Below are 16,864 nucleotides of genomic sequence, written 5' to 3'. Positions count from 1 at the left end.
CTTGCATGTATGAAAGTATACGCGTAACTGAGTATGCATGGTATTTTCACGTAGAATGAGCATTGCCATGCGAAATGAACATGTCTACATCAAAGAGGATGCAAATGCGTTCGTTGTTTGGTGCCATATGCTAGATACCTAACCTAGGTACCTGGGTAGATAGATAATCAAGCGCCGTTCGTGTAGGTTAGAAGACACCCGTACCGCACCATGTCTAGGTACCACACCATAACCATACCGTGCCTGGGTAAGTATCTGGATAAGTACCTAGGTTAGGTAGGTAGATAATATGTAGCTCCTTGGGGTAAAAAAAGCGTAGCCGAACCGGGGCTAAGCCCAATGGATGGATGTCTCTGTCTGTCTGTCTGTTTGTCCCCCTCTCTCTTCTTAATCCAAAACAAATCTATATCTGCTCGTACTCTCCACGCTGTGGCCGTCTATTCCCAACCCCTTTCACTTCGTTTCTCCCTTTCAGCTTCAAATGTCAGTGTCAACTCACACGCACTGTGTCTCTCTTTCACCGCCCCTTATTCTTGCGTCTCCTCTCCCACTCCGCGCGCTCCTCCTCGTCACTTCCCGAGAACTCCGCATCATCGTCGTCACCATCATGTGAATCGAAGAAAGCATTGGCCGCAGCGCTGTTACCCTTCGCGTTCCCGGCCTCGTTATTCTTACTGTTACTATCGTCCACAAAGTCACCGGCGTTGAGCTCGGCGTACTCGTGCTTCTGGATGAGGTCGCGCAGGCCGGGGTTGGCGGGGTCGACAAGCTGGAGGGGGGTGAGGCGGGCCTTGTTGCGGGTTCGGGTGGAGGAGCCGGCCTCGAGCATCATCTGCACGAGGGCGTTGCCGAACTCGCGCTGCGCGGGGGGCTCGCTGTTGATCCAGCGGATGGCGCTGTGTAAAGGGGTGTCCCCTTCGGCACGGTTCGTGGGATCGCATTCGAAGTTGGGCTGGTCGAGGAGGGTGTCGATTACTTCGTCTGTGTTTTTGAAAAAGGGGGTTCTGGTTAGAAGACGAGGAGTTTATGGTTGGGAGGGGTTGTTAGGGTAGGTAGGGTAGGGAAAGGGGATGGCAGATGGCTGGGAGATAGGACAAGTAGGGGTCTTATCAAAGTCTTGCGATAGGGGGCTGAAAAGGAGCATATAGGGAGGTAGGGAGGTAGACGGGGAACATGGAGAGGGCAAAAAGAAGGAAAGAAGAAACACACAATTGCCCTGTAGCGCGGCCTCATGGTATAAGTGGTTTCCCATGACGGTGGTGGTGTTGTTGAGGAGGTTCGATATCTCGTCGTCATCCTTGCAGTTAGAGATGATTTCGTTAAGTAGGTCGACGTTGTTCCGTCGGCAAGCCTCGATCAGCTGCTCTTTCACGGAAGCGCCCTAGTTTGACATATGTCTTGCGTGAGCCCCTATTGTTCCACATGTTTACCTCCCTACCGACCTGCTTGGGTAGCAGGCAGGTAGGTAGATAACTCTCTCTCTCGGGTGTAGTAGGTATCAATGGCTTCTAACCTCATGTTCATGACCGTCCGCCATCTTGTTCCGAACTCAACAATAGTTTCCTCGTGGTATATATCGATCCCAAGTCTGTAGACGGTTTGCGGTTTGGGTTGCGGTTTGGGTTGCGATTTGGCTTGACTCAGCTCAGCTCTTCACCGTACTTCTTTTAATTTGTAACAGATGGGCTGTGACAGCTAGGTAGACGTTGAGAGTTAGCCAGTTGGTCAGAAATAAGTTAAGACTAAGGATGATCTAAAGTCAACCTTTTGACTAGTATTGATTGTGTACAATGTGTATGTACAATATAGTGATTGATAGTTAATAGGTAGAAAGAAGGGCGCCTAATGATAGGCGGATGGTTAGTTACTGGATTCTCAGCTTGGAGGCTGTGACGTGCCAAATAAAGTTGCTGAACCAAAGTCTAACCCCACCATCCAACAATTAGATGGAACCTGCGCCCACCCACTTGGCACTTGGGCCTTGCACCTGCGGGGGTCTAGGTACATACAGCATGTATTGCACAATACATACATCATGTACAGTAACTAACTAGTTAACGGAGGCATTATTTTAGCGGTCTCCGGCGGGACTACCTAGTACTAGGCTAGTAGTTAGTTACCTACCCCTGCATGTGCTAACCATTCATCAATGTTGATCTTGGACCAAAAAAAGTCCCCGCCAAAATTTACTTAGCAGTTCGTTCGGTCATACCAAAACCAAACATCAAAACTTATAAAACTTATTATCCAAGTTCTTATCGCGAAAGCAAATCAGAATACTTGAACATTACTGGAAAATCAATATCTATTCAGTCTTCCTCGTCACCATGCTGCTCTGTACGTTCATTTCATCTTCCGCAGCATTACTAATGAAAAAAAAGCTAACCATCTATCTCCCAGTCTGTCCGCAGTGTTCCAATATCCTCACCATCTCCCCGTCTCCCGACACCGGGCGCAACCGCCTCGAGTGCCGAACCTGCCCCTACCAGTATGCCATCGAACAGCCCATGTACTCGCGACGACACTTCAAGAGGAAAGAGCGCGAGGATGTCTTCGGTGGTGCCCAGGCCTGGGAGAACGCCGACAAGCAAAAGGTGCAGTGCAACAACTCGTCATGCGACGGGAACGAGGCCGCCTTCTACCAGATCCAGATCCGCAGTGCTGATGAGCCCATGACCACTTTCTACAAGGTAAGTCTGATCGAAGTGGTTGCTGCGACAAAGCAGGTGGCAGTGTATGTGCAGAAAAGATGCTAATGTATTGATTCTCTTTTAGTGCATGGCGTGCGGACATCGGTGGAGAGAAAACTAAACGTGAACTGGCGGATCGATTTGGTGATTTATAGCATAGCTGGGGTATTTCTGTCGGTCGGTTCTCGGAGTCCTTTTGACGGCGTTATTAGCAAGGGCTGGCCAGAGTTGATATCATTTGAAAACAACATACAACTACCCTATTCATCATGATACCCATATTTGCTTCAAGCCTTTACCAGTAGCATTTTGTAATATCCTAATTCATGGCTTTTCCATACCCTGAGAACAGCCAACGCGAGTGTACATAGTGCCCTCCTACTCGGCCTTGTGCCACTCCACCGAGGCTTTCGCGCCCTCCGTAGCTAATGCCTGTACGAGCTCCGGACTTAATATGTCCTGGCGGAAGCGCTCCTCCTGCAGCAGCTCGAGATGCTTGAGTGTGGGACCTGGGTAGTTCAGGTACTTGATGTATGGGGGTCGCGTCCAATAGCGCAGGTAATCGAGGTATGCGACGAAGGCGGGCTCACTAAGGAACTTTTGCGACGCGAGGTGGTTGAGGTAGAAGGGATTCGCGAGGGATTGGACAAACTTTGGTGGCTGTAGTTAGCGATGGGTGCAGTAGGACAGGATGTTAATAGAGAGATAGAGGTAAGATGCATACCTCAAGCTCAATCTCGAAGCGAGTGAAGCCGCCGTATTTCGGCTCGTTGTCTTCTGGGATGAGAGGAGGGGATTGCTGCATTTGTATGTCCTCTTGAATGTCCATCATTTTGTTTTGTTTCGTCAACGAATATCGTTGACTATGGGATCTAATTGTGTGAAGAAGATATCTCTGTCTGGGGAGTGAAGTGATGCGAAATGGATGTAGTAGTTCAAGTCAGTCTGTAGAGGTAACTACCTGTGTACGCAGTCCTAGGTACATATGAAGGTCCAAATTAATCGCATTGTAAGGATGACTAAGCCCGCTTTTACTTATAGTTACATGTACCTAGGTACATAGCCATAGATGCTATTGCTGCTAGTGCTAATCTCATTCTTTCTTCCTTCTTGATTGGATATGTGAGGGACAGAATCCCATATCGAAGCAACGATCTATAGCACAGGGCATACCGAGAAGAGGGAAGTTTGTATTGTACCGTAGGTAACTACTGCCTGTAATTGCCTAATTACAGCATTACAGCATTACAGCATGACGTCAATCCAACTCCATCCTCCGTCCCATATAAAAACACTACCTACCTACATGTAGGGTACAATATAAAAACAGCTAACGTTAGTGTTGTATGAGCCTTTTAAACAACCTCCCAAGCAAGGATTAACAAGGATTAATAAACCTCATCAAACCAGAATTCTCCCACAAGCGCAGTCACGAGTATCCATTCGTACTTGCAACAAAACACGCAAAAATAGCATCAGTGGTTTAGTGGTAAAATCCATCGTTGCCATCGATGGGCCCCGCGTTCGATTCGCGGCTGATGCATTTCTTTTTCTATTTTTTTTTCTTTCTTTCGTTACCTCCAACTACATACATACCATCAAGCTTACATGTAGATACAATAATGGAGAGAGAGAGAGAGAGAGAGAGAGAGCCCTAATAATGAAAACTTGCCCTTTTCAGCGCTTGGTACGCTGTTCATGGACTACCATTGGCTAAGCTAAGCTAACGTGACTCTGCAATCCACCTGGTTTTCCCACACGCACAAATTTGGAAACTCTGGTGATTTTTTTTTTCGTCAAATACCTCCGTACTATGCTGTCTGTCATATGTATCATCTAATAGACGAACACCAATAGAGAGCCAAAAAAAAATTCATCAAAAATAAATATATGGAGAGCAAAAAAAGAATAGATTTATATATATAAAGGAATTTTCAGGTTTGTCCTCGGTGAGGCTCGAACTCACGACCTTTGGATATCCCAACACCTGTGAGGGTTGAGTCATGTATATATTTGTGGTATTTCTATGAGACCAACGCTCTAACCAACTGAGCCACGAAGACCGGATGGAACTTCGGCATGTTAAGATGGCTCTTCAAGGGAAGCAAAGCCCAACAGCTAGCTATGGGCCGGGAGGAGGGACTTCGGGCGTGGTAGAGCGGACGATGTGGGCCGTCGGACTAGTCTAACCTAGGGGCTATTACTATGTAGGTAGGTATATTCCACGAAATCATATCTAGGGGTGATATCTCTATAGCCAACGCCTTTTTAGAGCTTCGCATGTAGTCCTACAGTCGGTATCAATCTAGACTGGACCTATTTTAACTGTAGGTAGGTAGGTAGGTAGGTAGGTATCATATGCTTTCATACACGACTCGATAACTACCTTGACTGCCTAGGTAGGTGCCTAGAAACCTGGTGATATAAATTCTTACACAGCACCTACCTACCTACCTAGCAGAGCCTCACGGGCTAAGCGTAAAGGAACGAAGCTATCTATACCTCCTCTACTCGATTGTCTCAATATCGAACGGCGACCTAATAACCGACAAAGCTATTATCACAACGACGGAGAGCGCTCCGAAGCAATGCATCCATTTTTTTATTTTTTATTTTTTTCACAAGAAGGCGCTACGCTATAGAAGCCCTTTAAAATCACGGGCGAACCGATCACCGCGGGAGGAGTTTGTGGCCCGGGGGATAGAGCATGGTGAAATTGTCGTTAGTTTGCAATTGTGGGAGTACCTTCGGCTCGAAGTATGCGATGCTGGATTAGGGAGACCTGGAAGACTCCCTCCCATATGGTGATCATAGTCGGAAGGGCTAGAACTCATGTATGCCTCTTAAGGTTTGATACCTACGTACCATACTTCTTAGTAGCCCTGCATGCTGAATACCACTAGGGAGGTTAGCAACAGCGTTAAATATACCAGCCAACCAGCCAACCTATGTACCTAGCCTAATTTCCCCCAAAGCCAAACGATCTCTACCTAGGTAGCCAACGACCTTGGAAAGGGAAAGTCACGTGATTCAGGGGTAAAGTAGAAGGGCTACAACCTACCTACCTACCTATTCCATCAATGTACCCGATTTTTATATTCAACCATCATAGAGACGATAGTTTCAACGGACCATCTCATCCTGAGTTAGGTGAGGTGGTCTTCAGTCCATACTACCTAGGTAGGTAGTCTTAACACCAACTGAAGTCACTTGATGGAAACCTTAGCTAGCTGCTGTACCTAGGGTTAGGAATATGGGACCTTGGGTGGAGCTGAAGCCAACCTCGGAAAGCCTACATGTGGGTAGGTAGCTAATACATAGATATCAACCGATTCAAGCATCATTGAGATGTCAAAGATGTCTAGGTCCCAGATGTCAATCAGCCAATAAACGACATGAATATTCAATTACCTAGAACTTCCTAACGCCATGACAAGAAATATCCAAGCCCACCCCAAGACTCTGTTCCTCTCTCCAACCCCCTATACCCCCCAGCAGTCTAAGATGCCAATTTTTCACCATTCATCGCCCCTATTTATGCCTTATGTATATCTGCCTACCTGCCCAGCCCCAAGATATCGATAAGTTCACCACCACCAACCACATACACACATAGGATAAGCAGAACACACATAGTAAGACGAGCTGATAGATTGGGTGGGTTAAGACTCATGCGATCAAATTTGTGTCTGTCTGTCTGTCTGTCTGTCTGTCTGTCTGTCTGTCTGTCTGCTACTAGTGGCAGGGGTTGTAATAGGAAGAGGAGAAGGGGGGAGAGGGAGAGGGGGGGAGGGATAATATGTTTGCACGATCTAAAATCTTTCCGAGTTGTGTCCCGTCCAGAACGGTACAGTCGCCGATCCATCTGGGAACATATCCATCTTTGGCTCGTCTGTTTGTTCGTTTTCCTTTTGCTCATAGCCAAACTATCGCCATCGCCAACGTGCCTCCGGATATATCCCCCACTATAAATTCCCCTTTTCCTCTTCCTCTCGTTCTTTCTTCGTTACACAATACCTATCCTCAAGGCCTTTTCTTACCGGACAGCAATAAACGTGTCTTGGTTTACCTCCTAAAATGTTACCAGTGGTTTGGGAACCCCACGCCCCTGTGGTGTTTATACCATACCCAAGACGCCACCCCAGTACGGCGTGTATTATCAGGATTATCAAACTTGAGTCCCTGCACAAACTATCCATCGTGATCACTGCCTTACATACACAGCTTCACAGCTGCGGAATTGTCAACATTGCGTTTTCGGCACTACACCCCAGGGGAAGCAGAGTGCAGAAACCCTCAATTGTACCGAAGCCTATTGAGGGTGTGTCGTCTCTATCTGGCACCGCCGTTGGGAACCCCAGGGATGCCCTGCGGATTTTGTGCCGCCTGAGCCGCCATTTGCAAAGCCGCTTGGGCATTCACCTCGGCTTGGTGGATGGCGTTTTGAATAACGGATTGCTCGTCAGCTGATAGGTTGGATGTGAGGTTGGAGTAAAATGGAGGATTTTCCTGTTGTATTTCTGTGTTGAATTATGTTAGAGATCGAAACAAAATGAATAGGCTATGTTGGACTTACTTAGGAGAACGTTTCGGAAAAGCTGATAAGGCTCAATTTTGTCGAGTGGTGATTCCAGCAGCACACTATCTTCACCCAATTCATCGTCCGAATCATCAAGCTGATCCTTGTATTGACCGTCGATCTGGCTGAATTTTGCTGCTTCTTCATTAAGAAATTCGAGATACGCCGTACTCTCGTCCCTAGCATCACCTTGGTCTCCCTCGGCACCCTCCTCTGGGTTCCAGTTGGTATCCTCATCGGCCCATTCGTCATCATCGTCAAATTCGTAGGTCGCAGAATCATAGGTGAAATCTTCCTTCAGAGCCTCCTCGCGATTCTTCAAAGCATTGGGCAGTGTTTTGAAGAGACCAGTAAGCCCTTGCAAAAGTCTTGGCCAACCAGTGCTCACGCTGGCGGGAATCTGGTCTGCACTTAGACTTAACAAGGAGACAATGGCTACGATACAAAGCTTCTTGTCGTGAACCCGGCTGAAGTGGTCCATGTTGCTGAACCACAGGCTAAAAAACCTATTGGTCCACCCTTTATTCTCCAACACCGCTATAGTCAAAATCGGGTTATAGTAGATGGCATTTATAACCATCTCCATTAGGTGAATCTTATACGACTTGACTTTGATATCGTTCCCGCTGAGTACTATCATGGACATGGCGATAAACCCGGTGACAGATTGGTCAATATGACCACGCAAGCTCAGCATCATAGCTTCTGCAAGCTTGCATGCACAGATGCGGTCGACACCTCCAACCTTCTGGTCTTGAAACATGTCTTGGACCATTCCGTACAGAGCCTGTACGTATTCGGGTTTCTGGGTCAGTTGAGCAGCGCCATACTGTACAAAGTTGTCGAGGGCTGGGAGCATATCTTCCAGGTATAGCTCGGCACCGGACTTGAAAGTTGCGTGGATAAGCTCAAAGGCTTGCCACATGGTGGGTGAGATGCTCTTGGCAGCGAATGTGCAGCTATCAATAATTTCGAATACTTCATTATAGAGATCTAGGCAGAAACATTAGTTAACGGAATGGGCGAAAAGGAGAAAGAGGAGGATTGATCAAATTACCGTATAACTTGTTTTCGAGCGTCACTTGGATGACAGGCATGAGAACCGCCTCGATGTGAAGCAGTACGTCCGGAGTACTCTCGAGGGTTAAAATGAGAGTGCCAATCGTCTGCAGGACACCCAGGGCAGTGATGCTCTTGTCGTCGAGGTAGTCGCCGAAATCATCGTCTCCATTGCGGGCATCGTTTTTGTCCAACAGTTCGCGGATGATTCGGAGATAGGTGTCTCGAAGTTGCTCGCTGAGGGCCACCGCAAAGGGCGTGAGCTCAGCAGCGAAGACCTCAACAAAATCTTCCATGACGTTGGCAAGGGCATCAATGTCGCACTCGTTGGCCAGCTTCAACAGCTGCTGCATGATCGTAGGAATGCTCTGCTGCATGCTGATGCGGATAGCGTCGTGCCTAATCAGGGGCTGCAAGGCAAGGGCTGCTGTGACTCTGACTGGCAAATCGGTATCTGCCATGCAGTCTAGGATATGCCGATAGATAATGAGCAGATTATTCTGGTCCTTGAAGTTGAGCTGTTCGAACTTCTCGATGGTGTCACATGCGCGGGCCCGAAGATAACCCAGAGGACTCTTAAAGTCGGGGAAGACGTATCGGACCAAGAAATATTCGATCTGGTCGGCGACTGGGCTCTTCTTGCCTAGAAGGACTGGTGCCAAGGTAGCGATCATTCTCAATGCCCCCTCTTTCGCGATGTGGTTCTTCTTATCGTCAGGTGATTGTTCGTATTCATTAACAACTCCATTCACAAATTGTAGAATCTCAAACGTTTGCTTGCGACGAGCCTTGGTCAAGGTGACGAGGAAATTAGTAGCGGCTACATCCGGAGCGGAAACCTCTTCATAAAAGTTAAGTTTTCGGTGGAGATATTCTTCAGGCTCATCCTCAAACTTTTCCACGTCCTCCTGACTGAGGCACAAAACGGGGAATACCAGATGCGTAACCAGGTTAGTGAGGTGCGGTTGCATCAAGCTCCACATCGACTTGGGGCGACAACACTCGTCGAGGAAGACAAGTGTATACGATAAGCATGCCTTGCTAAGCCAAGCTGTCTTGGAAACCCACTTCTCGATTTCTTGAAGGTAGTGCTTTAACACCTCGGGCGCGATTGTGGACTCGAATTCCTTTGCATACCTAATCGTCTCATCATTTTTGGTGGTAAGAGACGAAGGATTACCTTGTCTTTACAATAGAAGTTAGTAAACTGGCTGGGCTACCCCCGATCTCATAAGGAATACCAACCTAATCCAGAGTCTGTTCAGATTGAAGTAGGCCCACTTCTTGGCCTTCCACCAGTGATGACGCTCTCGTTCCTCGATGTCGTCAGACATGGCCGAGGCGGGTATCGCCTTCGACACGGTTTGCAGGAAAATGGTGCACCATCCGATGTTGACGTCGTGCTGTCTAAGGTAGCTGGAGAGTTCGATCTAGTAGCCAAAGTCAGAAGTGCTGCGATGATGAGAGACCATCATAGAGAAACACTTACCCAGGTTGCGTGTTTATAGGCCTTCAGTGCGATGTGCAACATCTCGCCGGCTTCGTCGCTTTCCTGGTTGACCAATTCATTACAAACTTGCTGAAGTCTAGGAAAACTAGCCTCGACGATCTTGTCAAATTCTGCTCTACTACTGTCCTCGGGACCCTTGAACCTGTACGCTCGACAGGTCACCAACAGGCACTGCAGACCAGCAAGAACTGAAGGGGCATCATTTGCATGTAGCAACTGAAGGGTAACGTCCATGAAACTAGGCCATCTTCCAGGGAAGTCGAAGTGCAAGATCCGCTGAATCAGCTGTAATAACTGTTGGCGGACGGGGCCACGAGAGGCGGCAAGTATTGGAAGGATGCGGTCGCGAAAGCGTTGTTTCTCATCTTCTGCTATCAACGGATCGTCGGGGTAATGGTCGCTCCTAGACCAGCCTCGATTCGTTCGATTCTTGAGATAGATGACGGCTAAGAATCGACAGTGTCAGCGAGATAAATCCAGGTGAGTATAGACGGACGTGATGTTCTACTGGTATGGTGCGGGATAGAAGGGAACGAAATGTATTCATACAGGAGAGTTGAACAGAATCGTCAGGCTCCGCCGTCAAGACGTCAAGCAGGACATCGGTGAAGCCAGGATGACTCTCGGCCTATAATTTGGAGTTAAATAATTTTGTCAGCGTATATATGCCCAACAAGCCAGTAGGCAACCAGGAAAGCGTAGACGCGTCAAACATAAGATATAATGTTGAAAGGATGGCGCATCGCATCGCATGACATCGCGCAGCATAACACAACAGAACCCAACACAACACGACACGATACGACACAGTACAGCACGCATCACGCCGAGGTATGACATAGAATACAAGAATAGTGAAGGGAAACGGGAGAAAGCAGTGGGGAAAAACAATGGGAATATTTACCTGCTTGAGTTCCAACTCGGCGGCCCTCCGCACATTGGCATCGGGGGAGAGGGTAGCGACAACACGAGCCCTTACGGCTTCGGCATTCATGGTGGATTCCTTGTCGTTGCTGTTTTTTGGGGTTTTGTACTTGATTTTGATTTTGACTTTTGACTTTTTCAAAGCAGTACTAGCCTAGGTAATGTCTGATGATAGTACCAGGTATAGGTATAGGTATAGCGAGCAGTATAACAAAAAGCAATGACGTTTTGTTTCTGTATAACGGGTTTCGGTAAGGATTCGGGGGGTGTGGTGCCCGTTCGACCGGGTCGAGTCGACAAGGCAAAAAAGTAAGGAAGGAAGCTGAACAGACAATAAAAGAGTTGGTCGAGAAAAATGCGGTTTGTGATGGTGAGATTATTGTTCAGCTGGCGGCGCTGCACCCAATTGTGGTGTAGGGTGTTTAAAAAAAATAAGTTTTGAATTATGTGAGGTTAGACTTGAACGGTAGTGACTCGTTATTTTTGCGCCCGTTCAAAAATGGCGGGGCAAAAAAAAAGACTTGAAGTCAACTCGTCTGGAAAGCAAGAGGCGCCACAGATTGCCCAGGGTCTAGTCCCAATCCGCTTGTTCGTAGTAGGCATTATTGTACGATAGTACTAGGTACTTAGGATTAGGTTAGTACCAGTGACCAATAGTACTTGCCAAGGTACATATTGTATTGTACAGTACATCACGTACTGACTGTAGTACTGTACCTAGTACTAACCTAGGTATTCAATGTTGTACCTGACCCTGCTGACCCTGATGGGATCTGGCGCTAATGGTGGGCAACAATTTTTAGTTGGATTCCAAGGTTAGTTGGATTAGGTACCCTAGGTAGGTACTAGGTAGTCACTGGTAGTGTAGTGTAGTCGGATTCTTTAGGGCGTGTCACAGACCTACTGGTGGTGCCTGGAGCAGTGATGCTTCAAGCCTGAAGCCCAGGCTCCCTTTAAGAATGCTAGGGCTGCTAGGGTCCAGGGAACAAACCTTGCAACGCACCCTAAAAGTTTTACAACTTCGAATGCCCCAGTAAGGGTTTGTGAGAATTAACGATACATATGTAGATAGATCATCAACGTCCATCTAACTGTACGTTGTAGATAGTACTGTAGATAGATGCATTCATCCATACCTAGTACATAGCCAACATTCAAGTGCATACCACATCCTTACTACTTTGTATATAATTAGTTAGCACTTGCAAACTAGAAATTGCATTCCACTGCTTATGTCAGTACTAAGCGGTCTGCAGTGACTCTGCACATACTAACAACGCTTAGTACCTACATAGTACCTAGTAGATAGTATGTAGATGCCTGTACATGTAGGCACTGGGTAGGTATCACACGGTACACACATATTTGATATCCTGTGCTGATGATACAATACATAGTAGGCATACACATGGCATACACTGTACGGTATGTGCCTATCCGCTTATGGGTTGCATTCGATGTCAACTGAAAACGTGTTTGGAATGCCTCCCTCTTCATAGGGCAACCCGATAGACAGAAGGTATTAGATTCTATCTCTTCTCCATAAACGTATGTGTACCTACATATAGTAAGTAGCAACATTCAAGTTAGGTAAAGGATGTTAACATTAGGATGACATAGGTATATCATCAATCTTACGTACCCAGGTACCCATATGTATCAATAATCATGGATGCCATTGAAAATGATTGAAGGTTGCTCGCATATTATAGGTACTAATCTAGCCTAGGTATATATTATATTGCTAGGGTTGCTAGGGTTGCTAGGTTACATGTAGTAGATACATATGCATATATTTGGGTAAAAGGCCAAGATTAATATATCTGCGTATGAGAGGTGAAAACGGTGCAACTTCACACATCGAAGGAATAAAAACATGTGCCTACATGTAATATGTAGCAGCCTAATGAAATGATTTGTTGGAGTGGAAAGACAGCCAGCGGTAACATGTAGGCATTAGTGAATGATCAAGTGTACATGTTCGAATACACATATAGTCTCAGTGCTACAAAGGCATCTAGAGGCCATCCTACTGGAAATAGCATGTACATACATACCTCCTTCCGTTTGCACTTCAATATATATTTCAAGTTATATTATACATGTATTAATATTGAACCTTAGGAGTACGTAGGGACCAACTCGGGAAGCCGAAGACGGTCGAGGACATGGCCGACTTCAGGTTAGTTCAACAATTGATGTTGGTTTTTATGAACGTAAGCGGCAACTACGCTTGCCGCCCCTCACTCCTTGTACTACCTACCCTAGGTATTCCATGAAATTCCAATTGGATTGTCTCCACTTCACACAATTGGCAATTGAGTTTAAGGCTTTAAGCAGAGTTTAAGGCTAGGTACATATCAATATCATTGTCCATTGGGCTCTTATCCATGTCACTGGTGACTTCGATGTTTAAAGAAGAAGAAGATGACGCCGGCTAAACAGCGGTAGCAGTACAATACATACATTCAAGTTGTCCCTGAAGATCTCCACAATCTTTTTTTATTTCCATCTATTTCTATTTCCATCTACCTACCTACATCCTACACTACATACCCAACATACCCTACCCTAGGTAGGTAGCATATTCTATCTATCCTAACCACATCTAGATTGCCCTCCAGATGCATACCTTCGCTGCCTCATCATGTCCATCTCTCACATCAAGACCTGTATACATACGTACCTAGGTAGTTACTATCATCATGCGAGTTGATATCATGAGTTAATCTACCGGTTTCAATGTTCCAACCCATGGTTCCTATCTAAAACCTCCCCAATGGGATGGCTAACCGCCCGGCTTTCACATCCGAATATCCTGGCAGTTCACGTTTCCTCACCCACCGTACCGTGTGTTCCAAAATGCCGGCGGTTATCGAAGAAAATACTGTAAATCAAATAAATCCGAATGCGTACTTACCTAATAGGTAAGCAGGTAGGCAAACCAAATTGCGCATCTCCAACGGGGTTTGAGAGAGAATTATAGATAGCATGCTAACCAGACAAGCGATATCGATATACTTCGTCGCAGGCAGCTTTATATATATCATGATATCAGACATTCAAGCATACACCATATCAAAAAGATGGTGTTCGCGGAGCATTGATCAACCGGTCGGCTCCGTTGTAGGTATTTCAACGAGGACCAATACGATAATTCGAGGTTTGCCATGTAACGTCGTCACAAGAACCCTGAAGCAAGCAAGCAAAGCAACAAGCATATAAAGCCTTCATAGCAGCATTGAATCCTGCGACTCCTTTTAGCCCCCTCAAACCTAGGACAAGGATCTTTTCTATTTGTTTACCCTCCTCGACTCTCTCAATTCATGTAAACAAACGTTTGCCTACACATGTCACTGTTTCGTTACATCAAACTCGTTAGTTTTCAGATCCAGCTGATGCTCGCACATAGCAAACTAGGTACGCACTACACTGTATAGTCATGCATGCAACCCGGCCCGACAGAAGTTCGCTTATACAACACGAGGCGGGCCGAGCTTTTGCTTTTCGTAAAACATCAAAGACATAACTCGACATGTAGCGAAACAACGTGCCTGCTTACTCGATCTTCCAGTCCCCTTTCCCATCCTAGGTACAAAAAGCAAAGGCAAGATCTAGACAGGTAACTTATATTTGCAAACAGCAACATACCTACTTACGTCATCTTGCTTTAAGCCAGGGATACATGTAAATGTAGTTCGAGGAATTCCTCGGAACTTGGAAGGCGAGAGAAAAAAGGCACGAGGTAAGTATTCAGTGTTGGAGCCGCATGCTTCCATGTGTCGGCCACGCCGACACATGGTCTTGAAGGCCGATGCAGAGTGTAGCCTATCAGGGTCACTCGTTCATGCCCGAGTCGACGAGGCTTTGGTAGGACCTAGGTACTAGGTACGCTTCCATCTGGCAGAATCCCCCAGAAACTCATGTCCTCGAATACTGCATTAGGCAGGCAGGTAATCCGCAGGGACTCGATACATATTCGCTGCAAGGCTCTAGCCTCTTCAAACGCGGATGTAGGTAAGTAATGATTTCGTGCCCCCCCTTTTGGCAGTAGGTACAGCATGTAGATTCCCGTCTGTAAGGATTCTGCTAGCCTTGCATATAGGTAAGCCCAATACTAGCATAGGTCGTTCGTTTCCCGGGGCTGCCGTTTTCCTTTATGCTCACCTACAAGGACATGTACTTAGGAGATCGCGCACCTAGGTAGCGGTACGGTTCTGCGCCTACAGACGGACAATTCGACTGGAATCTGACAGAGCATAGCCGCAAGGCATTGTTGCAGCTGTCTTTATACCTACCTCGCCGCATAGCTAGGTAAGTAGGCAGATAGAGGCCTGGGGCTTCCCTCCAAATGGATACCGCTAGATTAAGTAGGTAGAGAAAAATGTGCCCAAGTGAAGTGAATAGCAAGCAGCAATTCTCAGGCTGTATATAATCGTCCACACCTCCTCAATTGTAGAAATTTTACGCACAAGTCATACACCAACCATTCATTAATCCGTTCATAGAGAATCCATCGTTCTAGTGGTCTATATAAACATCGACCAAGAGCAGTTCCATCCATATGTGTATCCACCGATTATCACCCACATATGCCTACCTAGGTAGACATACACTCTTACTGATGGCTTTGCTTCACTTCACCCCCTTTCCAACCCCCCTATACGAGGACTGCTCGCTGTAGTGTAGAGGGCCTTATCCACGTATGAGCTATGTACGTACTGCCATCTCTTACCCTCTCAATGAGACACGCTGTCGACGGCTCGTTGCCATATCTACCTGCCTAGTTTCGAGATCATACCGGGCGGACTCTTCTCTTCAGATTACAGATATAAGTAGGTAGTTATCCTTCCTCCCCACTTCTATTCGAGCCCAACAAGTATCTAGAGGGGGGAAACTGCCGCGTCTAGAGTGGTAGATTCCAGGAGGCAGTGGAGGGTGTTAAAAAAGAGGTGTGGATTAGATGAATAGCTACATACCTAGCTATCACGCCCCCCACCTCGTCTATGTCAATATAAAAGTTCACTACCTATACGTCGTTGGTACTAAGTACATATATGATAGCCAAGGAATATATAATGAATAGGAGGAGGCACCTGCTAGGTAGAGCATACGTACCTAACCTATGTACCTAGTACCTAGAGCTGGGTTGGGAGTGTGTATGTGCATCATGCCGCTGATTCTAGACAGATAATGGTGGGACTGCGTACACCTAGGTTACCTTAGTATCTAACCTAGGAATACCTACGTTCAGTGAGGAATGGAATCCATGTACAAGATCGATAGAAACTGGGAGAAATCATTGCAAGGCCAAGAATAACTTCTCCTGGTGTTATCTATCTTATGCATGGATTCATTGGACGATGATGTTTAGAATGCTTCTCGTGGATAGGGGTTCCCGCTACGGTGCTTAATGGATGTGTGCCTAGGTGTATATATCAGACAGATATCCTTGATGACTAGGCTAAGAGCTCTGATATTATAGCCTACCTACCTACCTACCTACTTAAGTGCCAAGGGAGGTAGGTAAGTGATAATTATCTGTTCGAGACACTTATCTAACCTACCTACCTCCATGCCTCCCTATCCTCGAAATACATCATTAGTATCAGCATCAGACACTTGATAGGAAAAGCTCATAAGAACCTTGAAGCCTCCTCATCAACTACCTATACCCCCTCCCCCCACACATCTCCATTACCTAGGTATCCACACACCTTGAAACCCCCTTTTCTTCCCCTCTTATCACCGCAGATAGACAGGTAAATGTTGAACATACCTATCACATACCTACCCTAGGCACCTCCTTAGGCAGCTGGGTACCTAGTTAGGTAAGTCCGTACCTACCTACCTATAACTATACGCACCAACTCTCCTATGATACCTACCTTCAGTGTTAGTTTCACGTGCCGTTCAAATCCCAATCCCAACCTAAACCCCCGAACCTCAACCTACCCTTACTTAATGACCTATCTACCTACCTAACCTACCAACCTCCATATCTATGCACCGACCCAAGTATACAAGAACCAAAGCATCCAGATGTCCCGCGTACCTGCATACCAGGTACCTACCTACCTACCTGCCTGCCTGCCTGCCTGC

At 46.6% G+C, this 16,864-nt stretch overlaps 4 protein-coding genes and 2 non-coding genes across 6 annotated transcripts; 2 read left to right on the top strand and 4 right to left on the bottom strand.

The window, feature by feature from the left end:
- Positions 1-162: 162 nt before the first annotated feature.
- Positions 163-1,974, bottom strand: GGS25DRAFT_503470 (uncharacterized protein). The gene is made up of 3 exons (XM_049262071.1): positions 1,514-1,974; positions 1,210-1,381; positions 163-981 (listed from the first exon to the last, which is right to left on the bottom strand). The coding sequence occupies exons 1-3, from the start codon at positions 1,535-1,537 to the stop codon at positions 518-520; spliced, it is 660 nt and encodes a 219-aa protein (XP_049113869.1). The 5' UTR covers positions 1,538-1,974; the 3' UTR covers positions 163-517.
- A 353-nt stretch (positions 1,975-2,327) lies between these two features.
- On the top strand, positions 2,328-2,811 carry GGS25DRAFT_524589 (uncharacterized protein; the record flags this gene model as incomplete). Its single annotated transcript, XM_049264633.1, has 3 exons — positions 2,328-2,337; positions 2,401-2,690; positions 2,776-2,811. 3 exons carry the CDS (start codon positions 2,328-2,330, stop codon positions 2,809-2,811), a joined length of 336 nt encoding a protein of 111 aa, XP_049113868.1.
- A 257-nt stretch (positions 2,812-3,068) lies between these two features.
- Positions 3,069-3,522, bottom strand: GGS25DRAFT_524588 (SOH1-domain-containing protein; the record flags this gene model as incomplete). The annotated part of the gene is made up of 2 exons (XM_049264632.1): positions 3,069-3,341; positions 3,415-3,522. The coding sequence occupies 2 exons, from the start codon at positions 3,520-3,522 to the stop codon at positions 3,069-3,071; spliced, it is 381 nt and encodes a 126-aa protein (XP_049113867.1).
- Positions 3,523-4,162: 640 nt separating this feature from the next.
- On the top strand, positions 4,163-4,233 carry GGS25DRAFT_t96. Its single transcript has one exon. It is a non-coding gene; the product is annotated as a tRNA-Gly (tRNA).
- Positions 4,234-4,631: 398 nt separating this feature from the next.
- On the bottom strand, positions 4,632-4,753 carry GGS25DRAFT_t86. Its single transcript has one exon. It is a non-coding gene; the product is annotated as a tRNA-Met (tRNA).
- Positions 4,754-6,399: 1,646 nt separating this feature from the next.
- GGS25DRAFT_503463 (ARM repeat-containing protein) lies at positions 6,400-11,300 on the bottom strand. Its single transcript, XM_049262070.1, has 7 exons — positions 10,743-11,300; positions 10,388-10,466; positions 9,818-10,284; positions 9,574-9,758; positions 8,327-9,513; positions 7,267-8,262; positions 6,400-7,210 (listed from the first exon to the last, which is right to left on the bottom strand). Exons 1-7 carry the CDS (start codon positions 10,830-10,832, stop codon positions 7,023-7,025), a joined length of 3,192 nt encoding a protein of 1,063 aa, XP_049113866.1. The 5' UTR covers positions 10,833-11,300; the 3' UTR covers positions 6,400-7,022.
- Between the last annotated feature and the right edge of the window lie 5,564 nt (positions 11,301-16,864).

The sequence above is a fragment of the Hypoxylon fragiforme genome, assembly GCF_022984875.1.
Source record: "Hypoxylon fragiforme strain CBS 206.31 chromosome Unknown GGS25scaffold_8, whole genome shotgun sequence".
Classification (NCBI taxonomy): Eukaryota; Fungi; Ascomycota; class Sordariomycetes; order Xylariales; family Hypoxylaceae; genus Hypoxylon; species Hypoxylon fragiforme.
Note: the sequence above shows the minus strand (reverse complement) of the source record. Positions and strands in the feature narration are given on the sequence as shown.